The following is an 11,070-nucleotide window of genomic DNA, read 5'->3' as shown; positions in this document are numbered from 1 at the left end:
GGCGCTGACGAGCGCGCCGACGCCGCCAAGAGCGGCGGCAGCAGCAGCAGCAGCAGCGGGCGCCGCAAGAGCGCCTCGGCCACGTCCAGCAGCAGCAGCGGCCGCAAGGACCGGGACCCGAAGGGCCACCGAGGCCGGACTAAGTCGTCCAAGGAGCCGCCTTCGGCCTACAAGGAGCCGCCCAAGGCCTACCGGGAGGACAAGGCCGAGCCCAAGGCCTACAGGCGGCGGCAGCGCTCGCCGAGCCCGCTGGGCGGCCGCGACGACAGCCCGGTGTCGCACCGGGCCTCGCAGGGTCTGCGCGGCCGCAAGTCGCCCAGCCCGGCGGGAGGTGGCGGGAGCCCCTACTCCCGGCGCGCGGCGCGCTCCCCGAGCCCCTACGGCCGCCGCCGCTCGCCCAGCTACAGCCGCCACAGCTCGTACGAGCGGGGTGGCGACGTGTCCCCCAGCCCCTACAGCAGCAGCAGCTGGCGCCGCTCGCGGAGTCCCTACAGCCCGGTCGTCAGGTGAGTCGTGCTGGTCCGGCCCGGCTGACCACAGCGCCCTCGCGGGGACGGGGTGATTGGCCGCGGCTGACCCCGGTGTCCGGCGGAGGCTTGGAGGTGGGGTTTACACGGGGCTCTCCTGAGACCGGGGAGGCCTGGTGGTTGAGGGAGGAGCAGCGCTGCCAACCCTGAGGCCGGGGGTTCGAATCTTCAGCGGCGAAAGAAAGATGCGCAGTCTCCCACGGCTGTGGGTCATTTCTGGCTGGACAACAGGGAGTGAGTGAAGTGGGGAGAGGCGCTCGTGCGGGCCTGAGCCTTTTTGGGGTGCGGAGACAAAACGACGGGTCCATAGCCCCTCTTGCAGGTGTGAGGAGAGGTTTCTAAGGAAGGCTTAAATTTTTTTAACTTGTTGAGTTCACACATTAACAGTTCTCTCAGCTTCCCTTTGCTTTTTAAATGTAACTGGTTTGGGTAAACCTAAAGATGATATGACTTCTTTTCATTTGGAAAACTTAAAAGTTTTGTTGTTGGAAATTGAAGAATGGAGTGCACTGGAGCAGTGACATAAACGGGAATCACAATAACGTTGTGATGTCAGAGTTGGGTATAGATTGCAACGCTTCGTAAAATTCAGTGATAAGAAAAGCAGCCTTCCTGTAAAGTTTATTTTTTCAGAATATGAGAAAAACTTAAGTAAAAGCTTGTTTAGGAATTTGAGGACAAGAAAATAATTGTGTGATATTCTTAACTGGGATAGTTTTCTATCTGATCTCTGAAAATCATAATTTTAGAAAGAACAGTATGGCAATATTGTAGTCTCTTGTGTTGGCAGAGAACATCATGTTGCTAATAATATAAAATATAGTAATACTGTAAAGTATAAAATAGTTGTTGTAATCCAGTGTTATGCAAGTGAATGTCTTAGTGAATTCTTGCATTGTTAGAAACTAATTACCTGATTTAAAGTTAACTAGATTTTTAAGAATTAGAACTTTCAGAAATTTTTTAAATGTATAATTTAGTGGAATTACTATAAATCTTTGTTTTTGGAAAAACATAATGTGTTGAAATACTTGTTTGAGCAGAGGGAATTAAAAGAACTTAATTTTTTATAGGCTGTAGTATTCTGTATTACATTCTATATTAAAATTTTAGGCCTTAATAATATTACAAGATGATACTTGGATTGTTTATTCTTTTCCTATTGATCTTTGTTTTCAATGAAACTATGTGACTTTTAAGTACCTCAAAGTCTAGGTTATGTTGAATTCTCATTAGACGTGTACCTATAAAATTTAAGATCTTTTTGAAGTGTCAGTCTAGTGTTTGTGAAATTGAGATATGAGTAGAGATCTGGGTAGAAATTGCGTTTAAGCTGACATTTACATAGCTGTGTAAGTTTCTTTAATATTGCTGTGTGCAGTACACTTTGAAAGGTAGTTGATGCCTTAAACAGTGTGTATTGTTTAAAAGTCATTTCACCAAATTTAGCGTTTTAAAATTTTATGTTTACTTGGAGTGATAGTATTTTAGGTTTTATGTTTTACTTGGAGTGATAGTATTTTAGTGGTAATAGAATTTGCTTTTCAAAATAATGAAATTAAGTTTCAGGACTGTATCTTCCCCTTAGTGCTATCCTGTTGGTTCTGATTCATAGTCAGGCTTCCTAGGCTGTAAATCTTAATAGGAGTAGACAGCTGATCTTTCTCCTGTCCATCTGTTGGTGGATTTAAACTGCTGGACATGCAAACCCTTTTGTTTACCAGTGTAACACATTATTGACTCTTCCCCCTGAGCTTTAGGACCTTCGGTCTCAATGTTAAGTGTGGTAACAGTTTTAAGAGTAGAGAAAGTTGTGGTTACCAGGTTTTTTTAGCTAATAGGAACTTTATGGAGGTGCTTCATTTAGTGGTGATAGGATTATTCATATTTACCCAAACCAAGCCACTGCGGTGAAGTTGCCAGTAGCTCATAGATAGCCTCCAGTGAGTTTGTGAGGCTGTAAATCTGTACAGGAAAAAATTACTCCTCTTTCTCTTTAGGAGCAGCTAATGAATTTGAACCTCTGAAGTTTGATTAGCAGCATAAGATGTAATATGGTATACTACCAGAGCTCATTCATATTTAGCAAATACTTATTTATTGAGCACGTTATATGCCAGATACTGTTTGTTTTAGGAAATGGAATATAGCCAACAGGAAGACAGATCCAGAGACCTTCCCAGCTTCTTGCATTCTAGAGGACCATTCATTATTGAGTCTTTTCATGGTAATTAATTCACTATTTGTAGTTTTAAAGGATTAGATCTTTAGAATACATTATCAATTATTTCTGAAAGATGACCAGTTGGTATGTGCTTGAATGTATCTAGACTTGGGAAGTTTTTTTACTTTGAATCAGCCTGTTTTTTATTTTGGATACTTGAGTCTTGGTTTGCCAGTGTTTTCTATTTATTTTTGAAGTATTTCTTTGGGCTTTAGGTGAAAGTTTACTAAGCATGGTAGTTTTTCTAATCAATAATTCATACACGAATTATTCCATGACATTGGTTGTAGTCCCCACTATATGTCATTGCTAACCTCTTTAGTTCCTCATTTTCATTCTTGTATTTTTCCCTGTCCTGTTTTACCTCTTATCTTTGATTGCCCTTTGTCTTATGTTAAGTGCCATTGAGTTGACTAGGCTTCATAGTGACCCTCTGAACAGTGGATCTGGACCTTGCCTGTTGTTTGACATCCTCATCATCTTTGATATAGTTGAGCTCATTGCTACAGTTACGTTGTCGTTCCTTCTTGGTGAGGGTCTTACTCTCTTGCTGAGCACCTTTCCTAAAGACTCTTCTAACGACATGCCTAAAATATCAGAGATGAAGACATACATGCTGTTTTGGCAGTCAATAAGATACTCACTATTCCAACACCACAACTCGAAGGCATTGATTCTTCTGTGTTGCTTAACTGTTGTCTCACTTTGAGATGCATGCTAAGTAATTGAAGAACCCATGGCTTCAATCAGATGAAGCTTAGTCTTTAAACTGACATCACGTATCCTTAGCATCTTAGAGACATCTTTGCTAGCAGTTGTACCCAATGCAATACGTCTTGATTTCTTGACTACAAGTGCCAAGAGTGTTGATTGTGGAGCCAAGAAAGATGAAATTGTTGACAGCTTCGGTCTTTATCTGTCATGATGATGCCTATTGGTCCAGTGGGGAGGATTTTTGTTATTGACATGTAGTCACTATTGAAGGCTGCAGTCCTTGATCTTCTACAGCAAGCATTTCATGTCCTCTTTACTTTTGGTAAGCAGGGTTGTGTCATCTGCATAATGCAGATGGTTGATGAATCTTCCTCCAATCCCAGTGCCCCACACTCTTCTTAATATTCAGCCTCTCGAATGATTTGTTCAGCATACAAATTGAATATTTGTCTGCTGAGATTGTTCATAATGACTTTATGAACATCAGATCTGAACCCTGTCCTATCTTGTGCCATCTTCATTGTCTCCGTTAGAGCCATTGGTAGAGTCACTCTGTCAGTCCATTTCATTGAGAATCTTCTGTTACTTTGGTGACTCTCCGTATTTCTGAGTATGATGTCTTTTTCCAAGGACTGGCCTCTCCTAACAACATGCTCAAAGTATGTGAGACAGAGTTTTACCATCCTTCCCACTTAAGGAACATCTTGGTTGCACTTTTCCCAAGACATATTTGTTTCTTCTCTTGGCAGACCACAGGATATTTAGTGCTCCAGCATCACAACTCAAAATCATCAGTTTTTTCTCCCGTCTTTATTCACTATCCAGTTCTCAGATGCATAGTAACTAATTGAGAATACCATGGCCTGATACCATCATACTTAAACTAGTATCCTTTGCTTTTCAGAACTTTTAAGAGGTCTCTGACTGCACACTTTCTCCTTTCTCAGTGCAACTTGTCTTGATTTCCTAACTACTAGTACCATAGTTCCAAGTGGTATGGCACTGGTATGTCAGTTTGCTGTACTGAGATAACTTGGAGTTGCTATCATAACTCAACATTGGTGTCAAATGCCATAATGGTTACCATGGTGGACAGGGTTTGGTATAGCTCCCAGATTAAGACAGGTTTGGAAGCAGGATTGACATCCACATCTTTAATGATAGGCTTTTGGAAACTCAGTGGACATTAGAGAAACAATGGCAGTTATAGAACATCACTGAATTGTACCCCACCCGACAGCACTTAACAATAAGTACGAAGGTTTATTTATTTATTTGGATTGTGGATCAAAGTAAGATGAAATTATTGACAGTTTCTTTAATTTCTCAATCTGTCATGTTGTTACCTCTTGACTCAAAGAGAGGATTTTTGCTTTTTCTTGACGTTGAGACGTAATCCATACTGTAGTCTTTGATCTTTTGCACCCGTGCTTTAAGCCCTCCCCATCTGAATACAATTGGAAAGATTCCTATTGGCATACTGCATTACATGGTTTGCTGCCAACTTTAAGGTCAGCATTGAATCCAAAATCACTTTGTAGGAGAAAGATGGACAGTCTCTCCTCCTGTTAAAATATTACAGCCTTGGAAACTTAATAGAAGGTCACCATGACTCAAAATAGGTGTGCACAAGCAATGGGTTTGGGTTTGGGTATTAATTGGTTGAATAGTGGTGTCTGGAAGTATCTTCAGTTTCAAATTAGGTTATCTTGGCCTCAATGGTTCCTCCAATTTCCTTCAGAACAGTAAGTTTGTTTTGTTTTTAACTTTAGTCTACATTTTTACCCATTCTAACTGAGCTATTACATTGTGATCCTGGTCAGAATGGTCAGTTGTGGTAGCTAGAAATGTTTTAGTTCTTCTGGTCTTCGATTTGAGGAGATTGTGGCTCATTTGGTCCATTAGCTATTTAGGTCTTTTGTTTTCTTCATTCTCCTGTCTGTGTAAGAAGAGACCAGGAGTTGCTTCTTCAGTGGCCACATGCAAACTTTCAAGACCCTAGAACATTAACAGAATAATTATCAGAATAGAGGATTTTATGAATTGTGCTTTACCAGTTGATATACATGCCCTTTAAGACTATATTCTTTGACCTTAAATTCAGTAGTTTAATATTGTTGTCTTAAGTTGTTAATGTTTTCTAACAAGGCTATTGGAGACTATATTTCCTAAACTCTAACAGGAAACTTCTTGATTTTTTAAATTAAGGATTGAATGAGAGTGTGTGTTTTTGTTAAATATATGGCATTATAGAAATTTAAATTACCATGTATTTAAATTGTTAGAATTTCATCATATTAAAAGAGAATTCTGCCTCACTATAACTTCCACCTATTCCTGCAAGTTTTACCTTTTGGCATGCTACAAAGCAGATCTGTTCTCATATCTTTTAAGGCTTATCTTCTCTAGGTCCAAAGCACTGAATTTAAATAAGTATGTAAGATAGGCCTGTGTTATGCTGTAAGAAATAGCAATATCATCTTTTGCAAACCATATGGAAGTTATGAATTGTCAGTGAATTTGTTTAAGGAAATGTTGTTAGGTGTCATTGAGTTAGGTACAGCTCTTAGTGATCCTATGAACAACAGATCTGAATCCTACCCTATCCTGTGCAATTCTTAGCTCTTTCTTAATTGAGTCCATTGTCACATTTACTGTGTCATTCCATCTCATTAAGTGTTTTCCTTTTTATCACTTCTACTTTTCCCAAGCATGATATCCCTTTTTAAAGAATAGCTGCTCTTAACAACATGCCAAAAATGTATGAGATAAAAAGTTCATCATCCTTGCCCCCAAGGAGCACGCATGCTAAAGTGTGCCTTTGAGGCTGCATTTTGTTCAAGATATATTTGTTCTTTTTTTTTTTAATAGGATATTCAGTACTTTCTTTCAGCACCACAACTCAAAAGCATCAATTTGTTTTCTGTCATCGTTATTCATTTTTTAGTTCTTTGATGAATATGCCATCCTTATTGTCCCGCTTGCAGATGTGTATGTCATCCTTAGTCATTGTCCAGCTCTCAGATGTGTATGTCATATTTGTTCTTTGTCCAGCTCTCAAATGCCCAGCAAATTATTAAAAAAACTAAGGCCTGAATCAGGTTCACCTTAGTCTTCAAACTTACATCATTACTCCTCAGTAATTTGGAGAGGTCCCTGACTACAAACTTGCTCAATGTTTTACATCTCCGTACCAAGGAGATCCTGACTATCGATTGTGGGTCCAAGTAAGATGAAATCTTTAACAACGTAGGTTTTTCCACTGTCTTGCATGATGCTGCTTGTTTAATCCAGTGGGGAGGATTTTATCTTCTTGATGTTAAGATACAGTCCGTATTGTGGGCTATAGTCCTTGATCGTCTGTTCAAATCATGCTATGAAAATGTTTCTCCATGTTACTTACTATAATAACTTTTCTACTGTGATGACTTCAGCTTTGCAATTTGCTTTTTGCTTTCATCTCAATTTCTTGTCCTCAACTCATACTTTTGTTTTCATGAATCCACACTACTGAGAGTCACTTTAGTGACTAGCGTGAATTCAGACCTACTGCATATATTTGCATTGTGCTGTAGTAGTTGAGAAAAGTGAACTATTTTTCTTGGAAGAGGTCCCTCCTCCCATCTTGGATAACTGTACATTTTTCTGAAAAATGGGTTAAAGTAATGGTGCTTAATCTTGTCTTTTATTCTGAACTTTTTCTTTGACTGTATCACTCAAGTTTTTTTGTTGTTGCCTTGACCATTGTTGGTTTGTTTCATAGGTAGAGCTTTAGAACCTTTGAAGTATGGTGTTAGAAGTAAAAATACCCGATGTGTTGCTTGTTTGGAATAATTTTTTGTTCCTTGAATTTCTATACATGTAAATTGCAGGAATATCTAGTTATTAATATATTTTGAAAATAAAACAAATTAGAAGATAAAATAATGATTTTAAAAATGTAACTTAAATGGAAATGAGAAAGGGTAGTGACAGGAACTGAAAGCTGAAAGTGGTAATTTACAAAGCTACATGGCTTGGTGAGCAGTTTTGTGTTTCTGTATTTTCACTTGCACAGGGACACTTTCACTTGGGTATTCCTGTACAGCAACACTCCACACACAGTGTGCAAACATTAAGTTAATTATCTTGTCTTTCAGAGTTATTTAATTTCTTAGTATTCCTATTTCCTGTTTACAAAAGATAACATAAGCCTGTTATCTTTTTAATCAGTAGAGAAAAACAAGAACTTAAAAGCCTAAGGGTGAGATGATCACTCTTAATGTTTTTAAAAATACTTACAGTGTTAATAAATCACTGACTGTTCAAAGTTAAAAAAAAATATGGTGTTTTTGGAGAAGCAGTTTAGGTTCCTATTTTACAATTTCTAGATAAATTGTTCATCTTTAACAACCGGTTTGATGAACATTTTGCTCAGACTTCTTCATGCATGTGTCCACAGGCATAAACGATTTTAAAAGAAAAGAAAACATACTACAATACTTTTTTATACCTTGTACCCTATAGTATGTTGTTGTTCTGTGCTGTCTGTCAAGCTGAAACCAACTCAGAGTTGACTTTCCAGTAGGTTTTCAGAAGCAGTAAATTGCAAGAGATTGCCCATCTTTTTTACATGTAATAGCCGATAGCTTATTATTAGTGGCTTGTGTTCTCAAACCTTGTTTGGCTAAGTCTCTTTGTTGGATAGTTCTCATCACTCCAGTCTCATTGTTGTCTCAACACTGTCAGTTGCATGGGAGGACATTGCTGATCTTTCTTTTCTCAGCAGATGGTAGATGTGAATCCTTCCTTTGGATTAGCAGTGAAACTCTCTACCAGCTAGGCCACCAGACCTTTCTGATGAATGCTTAGTTGTTTTGGTTTTTGTTCTCTGTTTATAAATCAGGTACATTTTTGTGCATTCAGTCAGAGTCATTGCTGTAGAGTCTTAACCAACTTGTAGCTGACCCTCTTCCAAGTTTCCCAAAGCTATTAAATGCATAAGAAGACATTGCTTCATCTTTCTCTCTTGAAATGGCTGGTAGATTTCAAACCTCCAGAGAGTTAGCAGCCTTTAGGTTAGCTCAACTCCCTAAGGACTGTGCTACCAGAGCTAACTATTTGTGCATATTCTTGTTATGTGCTATCAAGTCAGAATCAACTGATAGCTGACACTAGCAGGTTTTCAGAGGCAGTAAATCCCATGGTAGGAGATTGCTGATTTTTCTCTTGGCAGAGCAGCTGGCAGATTCAAACCTCATGCCTTTGGGTTGGCAACACAATCCTTGACCACTAAGCCACCAGAGCTCCCTATTTTTGTGTATGACCTCTTTTACTTTAAATATTTATTAGATACGGGGTCAAATGGTTGACTCCAAAAATAAATGCACGCTTACAGTTTTGGTGCTTTGTCAGAATTAGCCCTTATGAAAACTCACACCAGTTTATGTTTTGCAGTGCTATGAGGACACCAATCTTTTCAGTCTCACTAATGCTTTTTTGTTATGTGTTACAGAGGTGGAATAGGTAAATTGTATAGGAATAGATTGGCCATCATCCTGTGGAGCAACTAGTGGATTTGAACTGTTTGCCTTTGGGTTGGCAGTGCAGTTCCTTACTACTAGGCCAGCATAGCCCCCTAATACTAATAGTTGAAAAAATGTTTTATTTTTATTTATATTTCTTTGTTATCTAATAAGAGTGAAAATATTTTAATGTATATGTTGGAATGTTCTTCAATAACTCAAGAAGCTAAATGCTCTGAAGAATGGGTTGGAGAGACTCATCAGCAAACCTGCTTTACACAGACGATACAACTTTGCTTGCTGGAAGTGAGAGGACTTGAAACACTTGCTATAGAAGAGCAAAGATTGTAACCTTCCACGTGGATTACATTCAGCAGAACCCAAAAATCCTCATTGCTGGACCAGTAGGCACCATCATGATAAATGGAGAAAAGATTGACGTTGTCATTGATAGTATTTTAGTTGGGTCCACAGAAAAAAATCATGGTAAGAGCAGTCAAGATATTAAAAGAAGTGTTGCATTGGGAAAGTCTGCTGTTAGGATCTCTACGAAGTGCTGAAAAGCCGGTGATAATAAGTTTTAAGACTTAAGATCCATTGCATTTTCATTTGCTTCCTGTGCATCTGAAAGTTGGGACAGTGGATAGAGGTGACAAAAGAATTGTTAGCTTTGGGTTGTGGTGTTCGAGTAACTGAATATCCCTTTAACTCACAAAAGAATAAACACATCTGTCTTGAAAGAAGTACAATCAGAGTGCTCCTTAGAGGCAAGGATGGTGAAACTGTCTCATATACTTTGGGACATACTGTCAGAAGGTAATTAGTATTTGGAAAAAAGACATCATGAGATGTCTGGGAAAGGTGGAGGGTCAGGGAAAGAGAGGAATACTCTTAAAGAGATAGCTTGACAAAGGGACTCAGTCAGTGGGCTGGAACATGTTGATGATTATGAGGATGGCACAGTATAGGGCACAGTTCAGATATGTTGTTCTAGGGTTGCTCTAACTTGTAATCGACTCAGTGATAGCTAACAACAATTGGATTTTAAATAGCTCTTGGCAGCCAGTTTGTCCAATGCAGTATGTCTTTTAATTTCTTTTTTCTTTAAATTGAAATTTTTGTTTTATACTGCTTTACTTAAAAAGTTCATATACATTGATTTTTATACTAGTGGTGGTTATGTGCTGTTGAGTCGCCCTATGTACAACAGCCCTATATTCTGTCCTATCCTGTGCCAATCTCACCATCTCCGTCACACCTACCCCCATTACCGCAGTCACTGAATCAATCCATCTCATCGAGGGTCTTCCTCTCCTGCGCTGTCCCTCCATCCTCCCAAGCATGACATCCCTCTCCAAGGACTGGTCCTTCCTTGCAACATGTCCAAAGTATGTCAGATGAAGGTTCTAGAATCCTTGCCTCCAAGGAGCATCCCGGCTTCACCTTCTCTAGGACAAACCTGTTTGTTTTCTTAGCAGTCCATGGTATATTCAGTACTCTTCTCCAACACCACAGCTCAAAGGCATCAGTTCTCCTTCTGTCCTCCCTAGTCATTGTCCAGCTCGCTGATGCATAGCAAGTGATTGCAAAGACCATGGCATGTATCAGGTGCACCTTAGTCTTCAGACTTACATCTTTGTACTTTAGCACTTTAGAGAGGTCTCTAACCATTGCAATATATCTTTTAATTTCCTGGCTGCTGGTGCCAAGAGTGTTGACTGTGGATCCAAGCAAACCAAAACTGAACAATCTCAATCTCTTCACCATCCATTATGATGCTGCTTATCGGCCCAAAGGTTAGAATCTTTGTTTTCTTGATATTGAGCCTCAATCCATGCTGAAGACTGCAGTCCCTGACCTTCCACAGCAATTGCTTCAGGTCCTCCTCCGTTTCAGCAAAGAGGGTTGTATCATCAGCATAACACAGTTCCTCCAGTCCTGTTGCCACATTTCTCCTCATAGAGCCCAGCCTCCCCGATAATCTGTTCTGCATAAAGATTGAAAAGGTATGGAGAACAGGATACCCTTCCCAAATTTGAACCATGCAGTGTTTCCTTCCTCTGTTCTGATGACTGCCTCCTGGTCGAAGTATAGGTTTTGC

General features: G+C 39.7%; 1 protein-coding gene across 1 annotated transcript in view; it reads left to right on the top strand.

The window, feature by feature from the left end:
• CDK13 (cyclin-dependent kinase 13) overlaps window positions 1-11,070 on the top strand; it is a 166,060-nt gene that overhangs the window by 736 nt on the left and 154,254 nt on the right. Inside the window, exon 2 of the mRNA XM_006887619.1 lies at window positions 13-506. Within this exon, the coding sequence (XP_006887681.1) occupies window positions 13-506 (494 nt within the window). The remainder of the gene's footprint in view (window positions 1-12; window positions 507-11,070) is intronic.

Source organism: Elephantulus edwardii, unplaced genomic scaffold (assembly GCF_000299155.1).
Source record: "Elephantulus edwardii isolate Elephantulus edwardi_28Jun2011 unplaced genomic scaffold, EleEdw1.0 scaffold00059, whole genome shotgun sequence".
NCBI classification, from domain to species: Eukaryota; Metazoa; Chordata; class Mammalia; order Macroscelidea; family Macroscelididae; genus Elephantulus; species Elephantulus edwardii.
The sequence above is the reverse complement of the archived record's forward strand: the minus strand, read 5'-3'. Positions and strand labels throughout refer to the sequence as shown.